Source organism: Clarias gariepinus, chromosome 21 (genome assembly GCF_024256425.1).
Source record: "Clarias gariepinus isolate MV-2021 ecotype Netherlands chromosome 21, CGAR_prim_01v2, whole genome shotgun sequence".
Classification (NCBI taxonomy): domain Eukaryota; kingdom Metazoa; phylum Chordata; class Actinopteri; order Siluriformes; family Clariidae; genus Clarias; species Clarias gariepinus.
Genome location: NC_071120.1, coordinates 13,791,871 through 13,815,303, shown reverse-complemented (window position 1 = coordinate 13,815,303; position 23,433 = coordinate 13,791,871). Strand labels below are relative to the sequence as shown.

Sequence of the window (23,433 nt, the reverse complement as noted above, 5' to 3'; positions counted from 1 at the left end):
AAATTGACTTGCTCTAGAAAAAGTGCTTAATAAACAGACATCAGTGGAATCCTGGACAGTGTGTAATGTGGTTTTTAAAAAGATTACCCCAAGCTCAGTTTAACTAAAGGGTTATGCTAGTAAATTTTAACCATAAAGTTACTTTATCTTATTTTTTTTTCATAAGTGTACCTTAACTCTAAGATGATCTTTGTGCAATTAATCATCAGAATGCTGACTATTTCATTTTTAGCACAAACAGCCTTCGCATATGATCTTCAGGATACAGTTAAGATGCTTAGAAGTGAAAATGCATACCTTCAACATCGACTGGAAAACCTCACCCAAGCACTGCGTGAGCTGAAAAAACTCCTGGATCACTCAAAAGGTGAGCACAACGTGTACTGTACATAAAACTATTTCATGCTGCCACCATTATACATATACAAATTTGAAAAGTGACAATGAAAATCTATTCTGTTGTCTTGGTGACAAATTAATGCTTTTACGTAAAGCAAAATGTAATGGTGTTTTTCTGTTGCTGTTAATTTCAGATCAAGAATTTTCTGAAACCAGTGTAGACAATGACAGTGACCGATTGCATTCTTGGAATGAGTGGATTCATAATGGTAAAAATAAATGAATAAATAAATAAATAAATAGATAAATAATGCAACACTTGCAAAAACATGATGCGTTGCATTTTTGTGCATCTTGCTTATTCTGCTGACAAAATCTGGCATGTTGTTTTTATAGGTATTAGTGCTGAGACACATCACCTGATTGAGCAAGCATTCTGTTCTTCTGATCATGATTTGGCAAGCACATTTTTTCCTGCACACCTAATGATTCTTATGTCATGTACCATCACATGTAATTTCCTGCAGCTTCCATGGATGTAGGCAGCTGGCCAGAGGGTGCAATTAACAGGTGTAGACAACTCTTCCAAAGTTCAACAATTTTTTAAATAATTTTAACAGTTCAAATCTACAATATTATTGAGTGTGTAATTAAATGATTGTGGTGCTAGTTATCCCTTGTAATTCCCTAACTTAGAAATAATAATATTTTTAAGCATTTGATTGTTTTTTTTAAGCAATCACTTTAAATTTTTTTTTTTTTACATTTTAATGAGCAATAGTTATTATTTATGCTAATGTGGCCATGAGGGAATGTTGTAGTCAACAAGGTCCAAGATACAGACGTGTTTCTGTTCTAGTTTCCAGTTATAAATCTATTATTTGTCCCAATTTTTTTTTAGTGCTGTAGTGTTGATTTTATAAAAAAAAAAGAAATAATGATAGCAAAAATTAACAAGCTAATATTACCACTAATGTTAATCACTTATGACTTAATCACTGATGCTAAACACACTACACTTTATTAAATAAAAGTGTAAAATTTTAGTGAATAAAAGTGTAAAGGGTTGAAATTATTAGCAATTTTCCCATTTATTAAAGTACTACTGTTCTCATGTCATGATCTGAGGTCTTTCATACTTTACCTTACACTGCACCGGTCTTTATATAATACACATCGCTCTGCAGTTAGAATGAACCAAAAACCCAGATTTCAAATGAGAATATTAACATATAGAATAGCACCCATGGCTTCAAAATTGTAATAATAAGAGGAATTAACGTACCTACTGGCAAAATATAATTTAACAGGTTCTACATCTGGAACATTTGAGTGGGCAAGTGCCCCCTTAGATTAAAAGGGCATGAATCCTCTGTTTTCTGTTAACATAATGAGATAACTTACTTTTCTTTTTATTATAATCTTTAGATAAATGCGATGATGCAACCTGCTGTTTAGGTATACAGTATAGGGGTGAATGTGTGTAGGGATTACAGAGCCTTGCAAAAGTATTCATGCCCTTTGAAATTCTCCACATTTTATCAAGTTATAACCACAAGCATACATGTATTTTATTGGGATTTAATGTAAACCATTAAATATTTAGGTAATATGTATAGAATTGTGAAATGGTAGGAAAATGATAAATGATTTTCAAAATTATTTACAAATAAAAATCTGTGGTGTGCATTTGTATTCAGCCCCCTTTACTCAGATACACCTAACTAAAATCCAGTAGATCTAATTGCCTTCAGAAGTGACCTAATAAGTAAATAAAGGGTCAGCTTGTGTAATGCAATCTCAGTATAAAGACAGCTGTCCTGTGAAGCACCCTGAGGTTTGTAAGAGAACATTAGTGAACAAACAGCATCATGAAGCTCAAGGAACACACCTGACAGGTCACGGATAAAGCTGTATAAAGGTTTTGAACTCACGGAGGGCTGTTGAATTCATCGTGTGAAAATAGAAAGAGTATGGCACAATTGCAAACCTACCAAGACATGGCCACCTACCTAAACTTACAAACCGGGCAAGGAGAGCATTAATTAGAGAAGTAGCCAAGAGGCCCATGATGCAGAGATCCACAGCTCAGGTGGGAGAATCTGTCCACAGGACAACTACAGTATTAGTTACCCCAAAAATCTGGTATTTATGAAAGAGTGGCAGGATAATAACTATTGTTAAAAGAAAGCCATAAAAGTCTCATTTGCAGTTTGCGACAAACCATGTAAGGGACACCGCAAACATGTGGAAGAAGGTGCTCTTGTCAGATAATACCTAAGATGGCCTAATTGCAAAATCACATGCACATTACCTTGAACATACCATGCCCACCATGAAACATGGTGGTGGCAGCATAACATTGCGGGGGATGCTTTTCTTCAGCAGGGACTGTTGATCAGCTGGTTAAAATTGTAGGATTTAGTAGTGTTCCTAAACAAACAAATAGTGTTGCTAAAATTGTAGGATTTTTTGACAAGTTTTAAAGAGTATATTTAAAGGTACAGTGTAGGTTGTGTTGAGGAACACTTTAAAATGATGTTTGTTGTTACATATGCAAATGTTAGGCTGGATTTGGTGAACTTAGCTTGAATTCTTACTTTTTTAGACTAAGCTAATTTTGCAGAGAAATGACTCCCAAACTATTTTATTGCTTTTAACAATAAATTTTATTATTATTTGCTTATATTGGTCCTGTTCGATCAATAAATATTGTCATTTTTGTTCTTTCTGTCTTCAGTATCTGAGTGATAGTTATTAAAGCTGAGTTTGTGTGTTTGATGTTCCACACTGCAAACATCACATTAGCTAGCAGAATTGCTCTTTGTTCAGTTAATTAAAATTGCAGTCTTGCATAGATTAGAAATCTGCCTATTTAGTTTACATTTGATTGTGCTGAATTGGTAGGGCAAAAGAAGTCAATTTACATTTGCAAAGACTTCAACTGACAGAATGAAAGAAAAAACAACAACCATGGTGGTGATTATATCCTTTTTTTCTTTTTCTTTTTGAGAATCTAGTCTTTGTTGTTTTAAAATGCAATTCCACATATGTTTTAATGAATTACCGTTTATGTGCCTCGATAAAGCACAGGGTAGCATGTTTTGGTTGAATTAGAAAGACATTTGTGTAAAATCACATAAAAGTATGACAGATGTATTGTAAAATGTTCACTGTTAAAAGACACAGTCAGATAAGACTAACAGACTAAAGACTTTAGTCTCATAATGGAATGTGCATAAACCTTGGGAAAAGTTGAAACTGAGCCTTCACATTATGTTCTTACCCAAGTCTATCACTGCCAAAGCATGCACAATCACAAAATAAATAGCTAGTCTGCAAATCAAAAAAGCTTACTAAAAATGACATATTTATTTACTTTGACAATTGATATACTGTATATATTCCCTGTTATTGTAAAAGTGGTGTTTTTACAACAACAAAAAAAGAGGCCAATCTTGAAAAACGTTTTTACTCAATCTAACTTGAATGAATACTTCTATGAATCATACCAGATGCATTCATTCTATGTTTCTTGTAAAATGAGTAAATGAGTGTTTCATTTGTGGACTTGTCATTTTGTGCAGTGTGGAAATCAGGCTTGAATACATGCATGAGTGCCGCTTTAGTGCTCTCATATTATTCCAAGCCTTTTGAACATCTCCAGTCTGTGAGATGAACACATCTCCCTTGTGTTGTATGCCTGTGTTTGTATCTGTGTGTCTGTGTGCGCACCCGCCTGATGAGATCTAACCCTACACACTCGAGAAGAGGCAGAACAAGCTTGCTTGCAGAGATGCTGCACTGAGGCTGAACATGTTCTCATATACAGGTAAGTACTCTTCAATGTTGCTTTTTCTTTATCTATTTTTTTTCTTTATATGCCTTATGCTATATAGAAATTGTATATCTTTAAATTAACTTGATGAATTAAATTTATAATATTGTCTTTTTTTTAAGGCTTGTCTAAATATCCAACATTACTAAAATCATTTATATGGTAGTTATACACATGTTTCAGTGGACAGGGATGTTTTGTGTTAATCAGTGTGTTTTTTCATTCAGTAATGAAAAGAAAGGGTCAAACAAATAAATTAATAATCTAAATAATATCATATATATATATATATATAGAGAGAGAGAGAGAGAGAGAGAGAGAGAGAGAGATAGATAGATAGATAGATAGATAGATAGATAGATAGATAGATAGATTAGATTAGATAGATAGATAGATAGATAGATAGATAGATAGATAGATAGATAGATAGATAGATAGATAGATAGATAGATAGATAGATAGATAGATTAGATTAGATAGATAGATAGATAGATAGATAGATAGATAGATAGATAGATAGATAGATAGATAGATAGATAGATAGATAGATAGATAGATAGATAGATTACCATGAAAAGGCATGAAAATAACAAATCTAAAGGCCTTTATTGTTGTTATGAGCCATACTAACATATATTTATATTTAGTATATTTTACTTAAAAGAGCTGGCTTAGTGTGATATTTGTGAAATGGAGCTTTGCTTTCATAGCATCTTGGGCAAATAATGTGTCAAGATTACATAATTATTTTAAATAGCCTTACATAGCTGTTTGGAGATCAATGTGCATTGGCCTATTTGTAATTATGCACCATATGTAATACCCTGCACCACTGTACTACAAAGGATATGCTAATATTGCTATCTACAATTATCCCGCTGCTATAAATAGGAGAATACAGATGGTGGCTGTTAATCTGATCTGCTACGGGTTATTTTAATGTGGAGTTCTGGTAGTCATAGTAATAGTATTAATATAGAATATTTAAAAAGCCACAATGTAGCATTTGCAAATATATTTTGCTGCTATGCACAGATACCAACAAAAAACAAACAAACAAAATTGTTTTATGATTTAGGTTTGTGTTCTTTCAGTGAGAACAGTCACTGAAAATGATACCACAAGTTATTCACGAATCTCAGTTGAACACCTATGGGGGATTTTGAACATGAAATATGAAATGTGCCAATGAAATATGGGCAAAGACACACTGAAGATGCATTATGGGCTTGTTATAGCTTGCCAAAGTTACTTAGAGGTAGATGTATGCTCTATCTCTTTACAGGAATACTTAAATCCTTTCTGTAGTAAATGTGCTTCTTATGTATAGGACTGCTATATGAGCATAAACACAGTTTGGAAGCCTACACACAATTAAAGCATTGTACACATTAGTTATAGTAAAATAAATAAACAAACAAATAAACAAACAAATAAATAAATAAACAAATAAATAAATAAATAAATAAATAAAAAGAAAAAAGCTATACACCTTCTCATTAATGCAGTTATCCAATGCTCCATTTGTGTGGCAGCAGAACAATGCATAAAATCATGCAAATACAGGTCATGAGCTTCAGGTAATGTTCACATCAAACATCAGAATGAAGAAGAACTGTTACTTGTGGCTTTGATCCTATCTTGGCTGTTTGTTCCAGATGGGCTGATTCGAGTTTTTCATAAACTGCTGATCTTTACAAAAAAAAAAATACAAATCCTGTATCCAGAGGGACTGCATACTAAACTCCTTGTTGACAAAAGAGATCAAAATAACTAGACTGATCTAACCTGCCACAACTTCAATAGTGTAATCACTCTTTACAAACCTGGTAGCATGTTTGATAGCCGGAAAGCATCTCAGGATGCACAGAACATCAGACACAGAGGTTGATTGGACAAGAGCAAAAAAACAGAAACCTCAGATTCATTTTTCTGGCTTAAAGGAGAACCCAATGTCCATCCACCTTAAGTTTATTTATTTATTTATTTATTTACCTTTTGTAGATGCTGAGATGCTTTTCTGCTTACCACAGTTGTATTAAGTGATTAATCTGAGTTCTCTGGTGTAATCTGATTGCTGGTGTGATTGGATAACTGCATCAATAAATAATTGAACAGGTTTTAATATTAAAATAGATGGTGAGTATTTCTTTACCAAACATATCATAGTCAGAGTAGCTGTTTGTTAAGAGAACCAACCTGTATTAGTGGAACTTTACTTCTAACAGAACTTAAGCAAATCAGATACATCACAAACACATACGTTCTTTTCTTTTAATGAAAACATAAAAATTTAACACGCTAGCACAAATTTTCTGACCAACCAGGTTGCAATAAGCAAACACATTGCAATCAACCAGGAAAATGACCACCGCTCCTTTATTTATGATCTTTATTCTGTGTGTAGCCATACAGCTGTACTTGAACTTTGATCATAGCAGTTCACCACAGCACAATCACCTGGGGATCTTATTTTCTGAGCGCACCAGACCTTTAAGCATTCATGTCCACCAGCATCAAACCAACCAAAAGTAGCTACCAGCACTGCACCACTGGTGGTCTTAACTTACAAAACCCTCAGATATCATTAATTATCTTTGTTATAAGCCCATACTGTAACTGTAAATATCTTTCAGTATCCCTAGAACAAATACTTTAAGAAGAGTGTTGTAGTATTTATTTATTTTATTATTATTATTTTTTTTTTGTAGAGATAGTTACCCTTTTCCCAAAAGCTAAATTATGGTTATGAAAAGTAAATTTAATTATAACATCAATGAACTGGTGACAGCTTTCACTTAATTGGGTGTTGTGAAGCCATAACAAACACACACACACACACACACACACACACACACACACACACACACACAGAGCTCTTGCCATTAAGTCCCATTAGCTCACCCACCCGCTGTCTCTGCTTCACTCTAGATGAGTCATGGTTCTTAAGTACTCATTCATGACGCTGCAGTCAACCATTACAAGACTAAGCACTCCAAGCCACATACTAAATGATTGTACGACATTGAGACATGTTTCCCATAACATAGTAATGGTAGCCCATACTATGCATTAGTATAGTAATACTACCCTATACAAATCTCACACTTCACACAATTCTTTGAACAAAATGTTATTAGAGAGACATTTTGACAATATGATTATTACACTGGGTTTCCACAGGGTATTATAGGTTCCTCCCACAGTCCAAATACAGTACATGCAGATTAGGATAAGTGGCTCCTTCAAATTGTCCAGTGTGTGAATGAGCGCGTGAGTGTGTGGTGGTACAGTATGAGAGATTACATCACTGTTATTTCAGACATTTGTGCATGATGTGGTTGTATGTCCTAATTTTTTTCTGAATTTCAATAACTAATCTGTACTACAAACAGTAAAATAAAAAATGAGCCAAAGTGTTTATTAAAATTAATTTTAAAGTACTGTCAAAAGCCGTTGTTTTTTAAACATATACTTATGCAGAAGTGTAAATCAGTGTTTGTTAAGCTATACAACTGTTTTTACTAGTATACTTGTCTACAGATTTGATCATAGCCATTCATCAACATGCTGAATGATATAACAAATATAACATTCATCGTTGAATGTACTGGATGGATGGATGGATGGATGGATGGATGGATGGATGGATGGATGGTTGTGTGAGAAGTTGGAGAAATGCATTATACTATTTTGTTCTTCTCCTTTGTCATTAAGAATTGTCACAGCAGATATTGCTTTCTGCATATTTTAAATTTTTGTAACTACTCGAAGTTTTTTTTTTTTTTTTTTTTTACAATTTTCATGCTGACACAACCCTTCGATTTTATCTGGGCTTGAGTTCAGCCAAAGTGGAGTGACACAGTGGCTAAGTGTGGTGCCTTGTCGAGAAACCTGAATGTTTTAACTTTGCAGTAAATCTACCATTAAACAACCAACGTGCATGTTATTACATGTGTAGTTATCATATGTTTCCAAACAAATAATCCAAAATGACACATGAAGGATTGTGAAATTTACTTAACATTAAAAACAATTTAAAATTGTCAACTCATATTTGGTGAATTAAGAGACTCTTTTCTTCTTCTTTTTTTTGTTAAGTGTGATGGACACTTCTGCTCTAGCACTGGTCATATTAGGCAATCGTTAAGTCTGTGAGCACCTTACATGGAAACACAGTTATGAAAGCGCACATGATCAGACAACAAGCGTTTCTTAACAGGTTTGCTAACTGATCCTCTGGGTACAAAGCAGGCTGTTCTTTTCATGTCACAATCGGCAAGTGGAGGGGCTGCGGCTGCGGGGCCTAAAGTGGTCCGTCCATTGAAGGCACTAAAGAGGCATGTAGTGTACAAAGCAGGGCCTGTAATAATGGTGCTTGTAACACACAGCCAAAATAGGAATATTCAGTGTGCCAGAGAGGAGAGGCCAGCTGCTGGGATGGTGTCACTCTGTGGACTGGTCATCACAATTAGAATCATGCTTAAGTTTCAGGATTATAAACATTTGGTTACTGATTAAACCTGTATTGTTAGAAGTAATAAGGAATTGATAATCAAGTATTAAAAGTGAGGAATGCAATATTAATGTAGATTAAATACTGTATAAGATGCAATGATAACAAAGAATAAATATAATAACAAAAAGGTAAATGAAATGTGACTGGTATGTGTTTTCTGTTTATGTGTATGTTTGTTTGTTTTTGTGACTGATTAATTTTAGAGCACAGATACCACCATCCAGATGATGAGCTATAAGTATGTACAAGTGAAAGGTACAGAGGGCGAGGGCTAGCATGGTGTTTCCTCTCTACACCACAGCCCAGATGACCTGCCCAATCTGGCTGCTCCTTTTCTTCTATTCTATCAGCATCACTCCATCTCAGTCTGAACTAGGTTTGTATTATAACACAACAACGTACTCTATATTACAGTAACAGATTCATCTTGTCCAAATAAGCATGGTGACCTGCTTGGTTTTTTAATCAAATGTAAGGTGTCTTGTAATCAATGTTAGTGTGTTTGGGTTTTTAAACATGCCCAATACATCTTCTAAACTTTGCACCTGTCTCTGGATTGCACAGGTTTTATTGCAAAAAAAATTCAGCATTTTATTGAGCAGTGGACACATTTGCACATCTATGATTGTATTTTCTTAGAGTTTGATTGCATTTGTAATGATAAGGCCCTGATAGCAGAATGTGTCGTATGCTAATTTTGCATTTGTTTGCCAAAACATGGTGTTGCTGTGACTGTAACCTAGCAACAGCAGACTTCAAACTACCTGCTTCATCAGAGTGGGATGTGTGCTCACTAGTAAACCTTCCCTTGAAAATGTTTTTGTAATGTTTATATAGCAGAATAAGAAACATATAGATTATTTATGATTATTATATATGATTATTATAAGCAAATTTCTTATATTTCTTATGTTTTTTAACAGTTAAATTTTAAACATTATTGACACATGCCATTTGGCAGACACCCTCTTTCAGAGCGACTTATTTATTTATTTTTATTTCATTATACATCTGAGCAATTTAGGGTTAAGGGCCTTCCTCAAGGGCCCAACAGTGGTGGTATGGTTTATAGATGCAATTTCTTTAAATGTGCAATGTGCAAAAATGTTCAAGATAGTAATAGAAATGTCCAGGGTGTGTGCAAATGTGCATGACTGTGTAGATGTGTAATGTCCATAAATTGTCACATTGTTTTCAAAGACTGTGGTGGTGTCTGACTTTTCTCTAAGCTGGACAATGAAGCCAATATAGTGTCCTCAAAGCTGGCAGGTGGTGCAAACAGGATGTTTTAAAGCTAGGGGTTAAAGCATTGAAGAGGTTGGGTAAAGCTGGGCAGAGCAGGGCATACATCAGGAAGATCAGCACATAGCCTGGGCATAAGAGGGCATGAACATGGCATATCAGAACATTGCATAGTAGGGATTTATTTTATAAAAATTTATTTATAACCCCATTTATAGAAGACTGACTCACTGACCTCTGAAACGCATTAGGCTGTGAGGATCACCAGGTTGACTTCTGTAGGCAGTAGGGCCTTGAGCATGACTGCGAAGACCTAAAGCTTAAAATTCACAGGATGACCCAGGGCTTGTGGTTGGATGCAGAAGTGTTACTGCGTTTCTGAGCAGAGGGGAGCTGTGAACCTTTCATCTCAGTGAGGTATGAGGAGCATTCCTGTCCTTACTTCCTCAGCGGGTCTCAGGTTTAGGATCTGCCAGGCTCATTCAAAACAGACACAGCACTGGAAGAGAAACCTTTTTGTGTCTGACGTTACTTCAGCATCCTGCCCATTTGCACCATCCATGTCCATAATTACATTCTTTTGAAGACGAATAGGCATTAAATACCAACTTGCACAGTCTGGTGTCAAAGTCTTCATCAATGGTGACCACTAATTTCTGATGAAGGTCTAAGGGTATTCGTGCTTTTATTAAACATAAGAAGAAAACAAAGAGGCAGGAATAGACAGGGTTGCTGGGATGCAAACAGAACAGAACAAAACTTAAGGAAAATGGTTAGCTAAACTGATGCAAGACCAGAAACCAGCTGAAACATTGACTTTAAATAGACAGACTATAGTCAGACACAACCAGGTGCAGGTAAATTCATTGATTACCGTGGGCCAATGAGGTAATGTGCATGCTGGGAAACAGAAGGCCGCATTATAAACAAATTTGCAAAGAGCACCTGCAAATTCTTGAGTGAAGCTGCTGCTGTGCACTGCTAGGGAGGAACCCTGACAACAAAACGATACTGAATAGCAATAAAAAAGGAGCCTTAAATCTCAAATATTGATGAGTGCTTTAAATGCAGCTTGGTAGAAACATATCAGTTGATCAAATGCATAAGGGGGACATTATCCCCTAATCAGAAATGTTGTTTACCTCAAAGACCTACATAACTGTGTGGATAAACCTTTGAGTTAAGTTAGAGTGAGCCATAAGCGTGAGCATTCTTTGCCAGGTTATTCTTTAAATTATGGCCATATTTTCATGACACATGACACTTGTACATATAGTTTAACAAACAAAAATGTAAAAACATCTGACTAATTTCCAGCTGTAAATTAAGCCTTTTTTTTTTTTTTTTAACTTGGCAGGAATGTTGTTCTTCCAAGTATAATGGGGCAGGAAATCTTTAAATGCAATTTTGTCTATATTTACTTTTAAACATTTTTAAAAAGCTAAAATTATACTTCTGCTTTTGCAAATAAGACGTTTATTTTTGTTTATGAAAATCAGTAATTTTAAGGATTAATAAAACTATGCCAAACGGCATGAACTTTATTTTACATTAGTTACATTATTTTCTACCTTTTAATATACTTAATCTTTTCCTATCTTTTAGTTTTCTCAATCCAACCGAAAGATGGTGTTGGGGTTTTGAACAGGCCGCTGATGCTGCATTGTGCAGTGTATGACTCAAGCCCACAGATGGCACTACCGGTGAAGTGGGAGAAAGAAAATGGAGCATTGACAACTGGAGTTCATCAAATGGCCAATGGCTCTTTATTCTTTTCTTGGCTTGAAGAACAAAACCTTGGAGAATACATCTGCAGTGCTCGGAAGGGAAGCCAACAGATCAGAAGTGTTGTCAAGGTCAACAAAGCATGTATGTATGTAGATGTACAGTATGTACCATCAACTAGCTGTGCAGCCTGAATAGGTTAATCTACGGTGACTGTAACTATAAGGCCCGCACCCAAAATTATACTATAGTTTATTTTCAGTTTTCCACAGTAAGAAGGTTTTGTAAATACTCATTTATCTGGCACCCTTATTAGTCACTTAAATTGCATTTTTCATATATAGACGGAAGGTACATGGAATAATCTTTATCTATAGAACATGTTATATATAAGTGTCAGTATGTAAAATTATGATGTACTTTTAAAATGTGTGGTCTGAGTTTTGACTGGGTTTTGGTTTCTGTCTCCTGCAGATCTGGAAAATGTGTTTTTCAGTCCTCAGTCTCAGAATGTAATTAAGGGTCAGGATGTGTTTTTCCAGTGTGTGTCAGGGGACAGCTCTCCACCTGCCCACATCTCATGGCTGAAGAACAACAGAGCTTTTACCAGAGGAACTCAGATACAGGTGCTGCAAATTTTGATCGTTTGTGGATTTTCCATTCTTCGCATAATCGTTATTCTTTCACAATTCATTAGACGTTATTATAAGTTTTAATTACCCAGTCGCAAAATACCCTTAAATTAGTGTAAAAAATGTAAATTAAAATACAGGAATAAAAAAACCAATGCGTGTCTCTTTGAAAGCAAAATAAGAATTAATATGGGGTGGCTTAAGACATTTAGCACAGTACTTTATGTGGATCATATTCTAATGTTACTCATTGTTGGCTACATACAGTATACATCTGGATGTACTGGATAGGGTGAAATTAAAGTGGTTAATATGAGCTTTTTCTTGTTAAGAATGTACTGTGCATCTGGAAAATGCGAGCAACTGGGGGAGAAGAGCCTTTGGTTAGGGAGGTGACAAATAACCAGATGGTCACTCTGAAAGAGCTCCAATGTTTCTCTGTGGAGAGAAGAGAACCTTCCAGAAGAGCAACCATCCCTGCATCACTCCACCTATCAGGCCTGCATGGTAAAGTGGAAGCCACTTCTCAGTAAAAGTCACATGACAAAAGGTTTGCCAAAAGGCACCTAAAGGACAGAGAAACACTGGAGCTCTTTCAGACTGACCATCAGGTTCTTGGTCACCTCCCTGACTAAGGATCTTCCCCCCTGATTGCTCACTTTGGATCGCTCACCTTGGCCAGGCAGGTGTAGGAAGATTTCTGGTGGTGCTTATCCACAGTGCTTATCTAGACCTTCAGTGCTGGAAAAATGTTTCTGTACCCTTCCCCGGATCTGTGTCTCGATACAATCCTGTCTTAGACTTCATGGCTTGGTTTGTGCTCTGACATGTTAACTGTGGTTCCCTTTCGAAGGCTACACTCAATGCTGCGTTAAAAAAACGCTAAAGGAACATCTTTTCATGTTACCGGTTGTGAAGCATGTGTGTATCAAACACGCCAAATTTTGGCTTATATAATCTCGGTCGGGTGACGTTGTGCGTGCGTGTGTCACAAGCATACAAAAATATAACAAATTAAGCAGATAAAGTGTATAAACTCACCAGCAATAATGGCGGAGTTTAGAGTGAGATGTCCCCCTCATAATGTCATAATTCCATTGCCACTAGGTTTCGAGAGGCTAGGCTGTATAAACAGGCTTTTGGAAAATAGCTCCCACGTCGTGCTTAAGAGTCGAGGCCATCAGCCACCCAGTCTTGACCAGATCTGACTCTTGCCAGACGAGAGGCGTAGAAGGAGAGCGTTAGCAGCCGGGCACCCCCCCGGACGGACTGGGGTATGGCTCACAGCCCCACACAGGCCGCCGCTAAGAGATCAGATCGCCGCACCGTCTTCTTTTCTAAGAAGAAGTCCTGAAACTTATGCGCCCAGGACCGTGGGGGTGACCCCCCCAGGGGTCGGAGTTCAGTGTCCGCCGCCTTTGGTGTTTCGGACAACACCAGTCCCCAACAGCATGTTAGTCCTTTGATCATATCCTGCTCTATTCCAGGATGCCGAACCACTAACACAACCCCCTCCTCCCCCACCCGTGCAGCCGAAGTACTAAAACTCGTACCCCTTTCGGAGAAGCTGGCAGTGTGGAAGCTACTGCCAGGCATATCTCCCTGTGTGTTAAAGACTGTAGAAAAAGGCTACAGGATTCAGTTTGCACATCGCCCTCCGCGTTTGAATGGCATGGTCTCTACTTCAGTGATACCAGAAAGGGCGCATCTGCTGAATTCTGAACTTCAGGCGTTGCTGGAGAAGGGAGCAATAGAACAGGTTCCTCCTCCAGACATAGAGTCAGGCTACTACAGTCATTATTTCTTGGTCCCAAAGAAAGACGGGGGGCTGCGTCCAATCCTGGATCTTCGCGGGCTGAACCGCTATCTCAAGATGTTAACTGTCAAAATTATTGTCTTACAAATCCAATCAGAGGATTGGTTTGTGACAATAGACTTGAAGGACACAACACAGGAAGCTCCTCTCCATTAGCTAGGATTGAGACTTAACGCTACAAAAAGTGTTCTCCTTCCAGCTCAGAGGACAACATACTTGGGTGTCAGGTGGGACTCGACCACTATGTGGGCACAATTGTCCCCCGCTCGTATCGAATCCATCCTCAACACCCTGAAGGAAATCAGACTAGACCAGAAAGTGACTGTACTGTTTAGGCCTCATGGCAGCTGCATCCACGGTGATACCTATGGGCCTTTTGCACATGAGAGTTTTTTAGTTGTGGCTAAGAGCCAGGGGATTTCATACGAGGGCCAATCCTCGAAGACAAATAAGGCTTCACCCCGAAGTGGTGAAAGATTCTTTATAGCAGAGGTGGACCTCTTTGCCTCCCAAGAGACAGCACAATGTCCCCTCTACTACTCTCTGACTCGTCCAGCTCCCCTGGGTCGACGGAGGAGGGATCTTCTGTCTCAGGTTCAGGGGATAATATTTTATCCCCGGCCCGAGCTTTGGAACCTTCACGTTTCGCCCCTGAACGGGACCAACTAAGTCAAGCTGGTCTTCCAGCCAGCTTAATTGACACTATCCTAAACGCTAGGACTCTCCACTAGAAGAACTTATGCCCTCAAATGAAATGTATTTGAAAGTTGGTGCATGACGAAGCAGGTAGACCCAGTCCACTGCCAAATTGTTTCAGTGCTGGATTTCCTGCAGGAAAAGTTGTCCTCGAGTTTGTGCCCTAGTACCCTTAGGACGTACGTAGCCGCTATTTCAGCCTGCCACGTTCTGATCGAAGGAAAAACACCCTTAAGTTGCCCGGTTTATTCGTTGAGCTAAACGATTAAGACCACCCACTAGAGCTACGGCCCCTTCATGGGATTTATCTATTGTGCTCAAAGGTCTAATTGACACCCATTTCGAACCACTAGAGTCAGCGCCTAACAGGTTTCTAACCCTTAAGATGTTTTTTCTGATGGCCCTTACCTCTCTAAAGAGAATTGGAGATCTGCATGCGTTGTCAGTCTCTCCATCCTGCCTAGACTTTGCCCCTGGGCTAGTCAAGGCCATTTTGCATCCTTACCCGAACTATCTTCCGAAAGTTCCATTCTCACCATGTACCCTATTGTTATTGAAGCCTTCTGCCCTCCGCCTTTCACAGCTTCGGTGCAGGAGAAACTTTACCTACTAGCCAGTGGCGTAAGTCAGAACAACTTTTTATATGCTATTGAGGCCGCAACCAGGGGGCGGTCGCCACTACACAGACCTTGTCACACTGGGTGAGAGATGCTATTGCTCTCTCCTATGTGGCGAGTGGGCTCACTTCGCCTCTAGGAATCAGGGCTCATTCAACCAGGGGGATCGCCTCATCTATTGCACTAACAAGAGGTATTCCCCTGCAGCAAGTGTGTGACGCACGGGTTGGGCCTCACCGCACACATTTGTTAGATTTTATAGTCTGGATGTTCATGCCACTCCAGGCTCACAGGTCCTCGAGTCAACTTCCCAGACATAGTTCTGAGACCTTTTCGGCCTTGTGCGCACACGCTACACAACCTTGGGGTCCAGACACTTGCAGTGTGGCTGCGTTGGTACTCTCGTTCCCATAGCGTTTTCACGCAGCATCGAGTGTAGCCTTTGAAAGGGAACGTCTCGGGTTACATTGCTGTAACCCTGTTCCCTTAAAAGGCGGGAACAAGATGCTGTGTCCCAAAGCCACACTGCCTTCGTGACCGGACGTCCGTTCAGACAAATCAATCTGAGAAATGTTTCCAGTTCAGTCCTATTTATAACCTGCAGGTGCGTCTCATCAGATGACGTCACCCGACCGAGGTTATATAAGCCAAAATTTGGCGTGTTTGATACACACATGCTTCACAACCGGTAACACAAAAAGATGTTCCCATAGCGTTTTCACGCAGCATCTAGTTCCCGCCTTTTCAGGGAACAGACGGACCTTATACAGTATAGACAGGTGTGTTTCTTTCCAATTCATGTCCAATCAACTAAATTTACCACAAGCGGACTTCAATCGAGTTGTAGAAACATCTCAAGAATGATCAGTGGAAACAAGATACACCTAAGCTGAATTTTGAGAGTCAAAAATAATATTTATGTACATATTTTTTTCTTTTTTTTTTTATAAATTTGCAAAGATTTCAAACAAACCTTTTTCACATTGTCATTATGGGGTATTGTTTGTAGAATTTCGAGGAAAATAATAAATGTAATCTCTTTTAGAAAAAGGCTGTAACGTAACAAAATGTGGAAAAACTGAAGCGCTGCGAATACTTTCCAGGGTGCACTGTACTGTACTGTATCTTCAACCTCTCTTATTTTCTCAAAAGGGTTATTTTGAGATTGTCATTATTGTTGAGATATTTTCTCTTTTATAGGGTCAATACGGAGGGGGGAGTCAGAGAAAGACCTCAGGCACTCTGCACCTGACCAACGCCACCAAGGCAGACCAAGGTCATTATGTCTGTGTTACCCATAATCCTCTACTGAACATAAGCAAAGAAAGTGGCACCGCTATGCTAATAGTTGATGGTATGTGGATGTTTATACCTTCCAGTAAACGGGGTAAAAAACATTGGTCTAATCGATTTTTGTTAAGCATGCTGCCATACTTTTTTGTTGTTTGGTTTCTTTTTTTTTTACTTATAGGTCTAAGTACAAGTCTTGAAATCATACAGGGTCCTGAAAATATCACAGTTGCTGTGGAAACAGAGACAGCCCTACACTGTGTAGTTCACGGCTTCCCTACTCCCAAAGTGCATTGGTTCAAAGATGACCAAATGTTGCCCAATGCATCACGATGGGAAGTGCATGATGATGGACAACTGCTTGTCTTTGAGTGAGATCTTTACTTCCATATTCATCAGTACATAGGTTTTATTTTATTACTTTGGAAGGCCCTTCCCAACAAATAAACACTTCCTTTTATTAGGTTATTTAGTACAATTTTATTTTTATATAAGCTGAATTGCAACTTCAAACTGTTTTCATTGAGAAACAGTTGAGTGTGTCACACTTGCACTAATATAACAAATAAAAACATCTGTTGCTTGTGCCCCACAGGAGAGTTTTGCAAGAAGATGAAGGCTTTTATCACTGTGAGGTTGACAATAACAAGGAAAGACTCAGATCACAGCCAGCCTACCTTCTTCCTGCAGGTACCACCATGTCTTTTTCTGAAGAATTTGTGCACGCATGCATACCCAGTACCCAGTGTAATATGCAAGTGTGAACAGACACAGTACATAACCCTTAATAATGGGAGGTAACTCTTCAGAGGCAGGTGCTTGTGAACTGGTTGTTTAAGCATAATTCATGAAGTCCCTGTTGACAATAAAGTATTTGTTAATGTAGGTCTCTGGAGAGAAAAAAAAAACATTAGATAGCACATCAGATCTAAACATTAGATAGGCATGACCTAGTATTGAAGGCAAATAATCACAAACATTCACTCTCTTTTTAATGGTCTCCATAGCAATATTCCTCCCTTTACCATGATGTAATGCAATTGTTTGTCAATATCCATGCAATATTTTAGAAGAATATTGTCTTTATCACCTTATGAAAAGCAGCTGACTGAGAGTGTTGAAATCGGTGGCTTTTGTTTGTTTGTTTGTTTTTTAATGAGCCCTTGGCTAGTGACATACTCTATGGTGAAATAGGAAATAAGTTCTCAGTCTAGGAGAAAATACAATAGAGATCTACAGTCTATTTAGATTGCAAGTAATCCAGAGAGCATTGTAAACCACAGGGGGAATGCACATACTGTAGTCAAAATGTCTGTGTTACAAGCGGTTTTTCTCCCAGATATACACTACCAGTCAAAAGTTTAGACACACCACAATTAATTCCATGGTCTTTCCTGATTTATATTTCATTCTACATTGTAAAACAATGCTGACGGCACCCAAAATATGCAAAGATCTCCTTTGAACAGTTGATATTGAGATGTGTCTTATGTTCTGTAAGGCCTTCATAACAGCTCTAATCCGAGGTGGTGTTGATTGGTGATTTTTGAGGCTGGTAACTCTAAATGAACTTTTAGTCGTGCAGCAGAGGTAAGTTTTGATCTTGCTTTCCTGGGATGCTCTTCATTAGAGACAGTTTCATCATGGCGCTTGATGGGTTTTTGCAAATGCACCTGATGATACTGCTCTTGTAAGGACTGTTCCAGGACAACTGACCTTAAAATAACAACTGACTGTGACTGTTGTTGTTGTCGTTGTTGTTGTGTTGTTGTTAATCCTTAAATACCTAACATCATATGTTTTATTTCACAGTTCAGTGTTTAACTGGTTCCTTTAACTGGTACTGTCTCATTGTAAATTTTCCTGCTGTCTTATTTCTGAATATGTTTTCTGCAGAGAGCCAGACAGTCACAATCCTTTTACAATTAAGTCGGTTATTGAGAGGCTAGAAATTGTATGTACTTTTTAGAATGAGGGTGCTATTTTAGTAGTATATTTTTCTACTCTACAGTCATGGACTGGACCTTTATTCTCCAGCCTATCAATAAAACAGTGAGGCAGGGTGACTCAGTGACTCTGTACTGCAGACCTCCACACAGCAGACCCCCTGCACAAGTGGCTTGGTTTAGAAACAACCAGCTTCTTCAATCCGGGCCGCACATCACCGCTCAGCCGTCAGGAGACCTGCTCTTTCACAGGTGCTTCTGACCTTTGCTTAGGCGCAAAGTGTACATAATTTAAATTTCCAGTTTTAATAATGTATTTTGTAAACCATTTCTTTTTAGTGTTCGAGAGACAGACAGGGGATCTTATTATTGTCAGGCTTCTAATTCCTTTCTACAAAGGGTTATAACTTCTAGAAAGATCTTTCTGGAAGTTTTAGGTATGGTATAACAAATAGTTTTGAATTAATTTTTTCATATTGTTGCATTACAGTAAAGTGCATTAAAAGTTGTGGGTAAATGTTTTTCTAAAATGTTTTTTAAATCTTAAGATAAGAATTTAAAAAATAGTGCGTTAACTTGCTCACTATTTGGCTTTTTTATCCTTACAAGTGATTTAAGTTTGCTTTTAGTACATTCATTGTACTGTAGATACTGAAGACTGTAAACTGAATTTACATTGTAGATGCATGGCTTTCCACTTCACTGAATTAACTATTTTAATAAACTATTTTGAAGCATGATTATTTTTTCTAATTTATTTCTCAACAAATATTCTGCCAGTTTGGGATTATTGTTTATAGTTCTTGTGGCCTTTTGACAGCACCTCCATCCGTGACTATCTGGCCCCTGGCAGTGATTTCCGCAGTGGGAGCGGAGGTGGTTATTCAGTGCCAGGTGTCAGGACACCCTGTTCCTTCTATTAGGTGGTCAAAACGTGGCCAGTCTGTGAGAACAGGAGGCAAGATAAACAAGGGGTATACATCTGCATATTCCATGTAAATTAGATTTTTTCTTTATCATGGGATATTTCAATAAACAGTATCAAGTGTTACATGTGACTGTGATCACGGTGCTACTTTTTTCACAGAGTGAGAAATGCAACTCTTTACATCTCCTCAGTAAGAAACTATGATGAAGGTTTTTACACATGCTCCGCATCCAATTCTGTGGGACAGGATGAAAAAACAACCAGCCTACACATAGCTGGTAAATCTTACCTAGTCGGGCCATGTAAGGTAATTCAATGTGCTGAAAATGACTTTCTTGATCATGTGCTTAAAATGCTTTTCAGCAAAGCCGGTCATTGTGATATTTGTGGGATCGGTGAACGTTTCCAAGGGAGGCACTATCACTCTTCCATGCCAAGCCGTTGGAAATCCACCACTGAAATACAGTTGGCGCAGAAGTGCTCTTCAGACACCTCTATCACTTTCAGCACGCATACACATTGATGGCAAGAGATTCTGAAAATCTTTTTATTGACTATCTTCTTTTGAATGTGTTTTTTATTCATCAAGATTGTTTTGCACTTTGAAGAGCATTTTTGCCCCACAGATAATGAGACACTGCACATCTTTAATGCCCACCAGTCAGATGCGGGAGATTATTACTGCACCGCTGAAAACAACATAGGTCAGGATAGAAGAAAGACCACTATAAGAGTTGTCTCTGGTAAATTAATTTTATTAGAGATTTTAAAAAATGTTTACCTTAGCCATGCGATCATAAATAGTAATATAACTTTGCTCTAATTGATTCAATCTTCTAACATTAAGCTGATCCTGAGGATTCATTATTTACAGTGAGTAACAAATAAAAGTCAATGCTGTCATCCCATCCCTCTGTAACCTCTTCGTTTGTCCTGTTCATAAACTGTAAACAGCACCACACACCATCACGATTATGTTCAGTGGTTCTGTGAACTCTACAAACATGATGGATGGATTGCATTTCTTTTGAGTAAACACTTTTGTTTTATTTACAACTATTTAGATCCCAGGAATCAAGCCAGAACAACCTACAAATCCAGCCAATGAAAGAAATCTAAAATATTATAAAGGTAACACAAATCCATTAAACAGTTTATTACCACTACAGAAACCATGTGTCTATAGTTTATTTTTTCTCCTCTCTAACATCTACAGAAACACATCTCACATCTAGAGACCCGGAGAACTCACTCACACATCCAATCATTCCGACCATGTTTGCCTCCTATGCTCTCTTCAATGATCATGACAGTATGGACACAGGAGAAAATCAGAAATCGAAAGACCTTCTTAAATCACTCGTGCCACAATCAATCTCCTCTTACCCCAAACTCCTAGAAACACCTACAGAAAAAGATTATGAGCATGTTACTTCAAACCCGCCTCCAGATCAGCCAACAATGCACCCAATCCATACAAAACCTGAGTCATTGTCTGCGCTCAATGATCAAATGCCTCCTCAAGGATTTTCTGACCAGCCTACCAAGTCAAAGCAAGAACAATCTTCTCCCGGCTCGGTTGTTCATGATCTTAAACTGACCCAGACCTCTGGGTTCATGCTGAATAATGTGAACAGCATCACCAGTTCAACTCCTGTGGGAATTCAACGGTACTGGAGTCAGCCTGCAGAGCAACTTACAGCCACGAAGGCACCACAGGCGAATAATACTGAATTAGTTGAAATGTTAAATAAAACCACATCAAAGGCCCCCATGAGGACCACAGACAACAAGGCCAGGTAGTGTATCATGTGGTGTGTGAGTTTGGGTTATTTTATCCCTTTTTTCTCTGTTAAATTTTTTTTTTTCCATTTGTTATCAGAGAGAAGAGGAAGTTACAGAGTTGGCTGCCTGTGCTAGAAAAACATGATATTCCAATTGTGCTAGGAGTGGGAGTTTCCCTGGCATTTATTTTGATTACCATGGCTTTCTACTCTTTGCTTCAGAAAAATGACCCTGCAGCCAAACCTGGACGAGCAGGTAAGACTTCAAATTTGCGCAAAATTATTAATACTTGAATAGACAAGGTAAATGTTATTTCTCAGCTAAATTCAATGTCCTACCAATACCATTTAGTCATTACTAAATTAAAAATGACCAAAAAAAAATAACAACACTCTTTCTCTGAAGCTCTCAGAGGCCTTGGTGGGCGCTGCAGACCTGGTGAACATCTTGCAATTGAAAGAACATATGATAATAAGTGAGTTTGGTTAATATTATAATGGCGCTACCAATTTATCCCAAGCCAGCTATCTGAAATGGTGTTTAAATAGTATTTTCTACTTTTTGTTTGCTGCAGAGCATTTGAAGATGACAACATGGTTGCTGTTATTGAACAAAGCCCAAACATGTCTGAGATGAGAGCCCATCCCACAGCTTCCAGTCCATCCACCTTGCTAATGGAACCATGTTATGATGACACGCAAGAAGTAGTCCAGCCATGCCAAGACATGCCAGTTGTAGTGGAAACACACCCAGAGCCCTCTGAGGAGGAGCAGGTCAGTGATGTTTCAGCTTATGTGTATGTTCTTTAGTATACATTTCATGGATAGTGCTAATATGAGATGGGAAATTTATATCCAAAATCACAGCTCAGATTTTTATTCTAGATGAAGGTCAAAATCAGATAAATAATTCTATAACTTCTGTACCTCAGTTAGAGACCTCATTAGAGGAAGGCAAAGTCACGCCCTCTCTCCCATCTGACATCCAACTTCAGTGTATGGAGGACTGGAGGAGCCAGGATTTGGGACAGTGCCAAAGAGATGCTCCTTCACCACCCCCTTCCAATCCTTTGGGCACTCAGGAAGGGGCTCTCCGCTCTTCTCTGACCCTGCAGACCAGTGATTCCTCCACTACCCCAGTACATCACAGTATCAGCCTCTCCCATGCCTCCTGCCCACTAATGCTGTCCCACTGTGTCACCCTAGGCCTGACCTCCGTGGCTGTTGATGTTCATTTCTACCCATCCACACCTGCGCAATATGGACCGCTGAGACCTCAGAGCGGTTCCCGGCATGAGCATGAACAAAACGCTCTGTCTGCCCACCATGGCAAATGAATTATGGGAAATAAACTTTGGCACAGCTTCTAACTACTTGAATGCTCATTAAAGATAAGCAAAGACATGCCTCGCTCGCTTCAGAAGGAAAGATGTAATTAAACTTCATTTTTGTCTAATTTATAAGGTGCTGTTGTTTTGCTAAATTTTTCTGCATTTACAATTCTCCTGTTTTACTTTCCTGGTGATAGTATGAGTACATCATACATTTATTTAGGAGACAAAACAAAATAATGTCTATCAGATGCCAAGAATATGTATTAAAAGTATAGGCTGTCTATATGTGCGTGCTTTAGTAAATGTCAGTAAATCATATGAATTAGTAATGGTTTTTTTTATTATTACAGCACTTTTACATGATATTAGGATCGTAACTTTTTTTTATAAAGAATAAATGCCACAAAACTACCTGCATTGGTTTGAAAGTTGTACTGGTATATATGAAAAGTGCATGAATTAATGAATGATTTAGCATCAAGATTGATAACTTTTCTAGTGCAAATAACATGACTGTTATATTTATATAACCAAAGGTTGTGCTAGCTTACCCTTGAACTAATGTGTTTTATGTTGATATTAATAATTTCATCAAAATACTATGTACATTTAGACTAGACTGTACTGTGTTTTCATTTAATAACACTAAATTGATTTCATATTTGTTGTTCTTTTTTCTTTTTTTTTTTATGGGGTTTGGAGTAACCATTCATAACCAAGCTTCAGA

At 38.0% G+C, this 23,433-nt stretch overlaps 1 protein-coding gene across 1 annotated transcript; it reads left to right on the top strand.

The window, feature by feature from the left end:
- Nucleotides 1–18,852: 18,852 nt before the first annotated feature.
- LOC128509705 (uncharacterized) lies at nt 18,853–22,964 on the top strand. The gene is made up of 13 exons (XM_053481537.1): nt 18,853–18,912; nt 19,000–19,097; nt 19,481–19,655; nt 19,748–19,866; nt 19,952–20,113; nt 20,215–20,331; nt 20,436–20,461; nt 20,653–20,719; nt 20,805–21,387; nt 21,471–21,628; nt 21,779–21,848; nt 21,948–22,146; nt 22,305–22,964. The coding sequence occupies exons 9-13, from the start codon at nt 20,864–20,866 to the stop codon at nt 22,707–22,709; spliced, it is 1,356 nt and encodes a 451-aa protein (XP_053337512.1). The 5' UTR covers nt 18,853–18,912; nt 19,000–19,097; nt 19,481–19,655; nt 19,748–19,866; nt 19,952–20,113; nt 20,215–20,331; nt 20,436–20,461; nt 20,653–20,719; nt 20,805–20,863; the 3' UTR covers nt 22,710–22,964.
- Nucleotides 22,965–23,433: the final 469 nt, after the last annotated feature.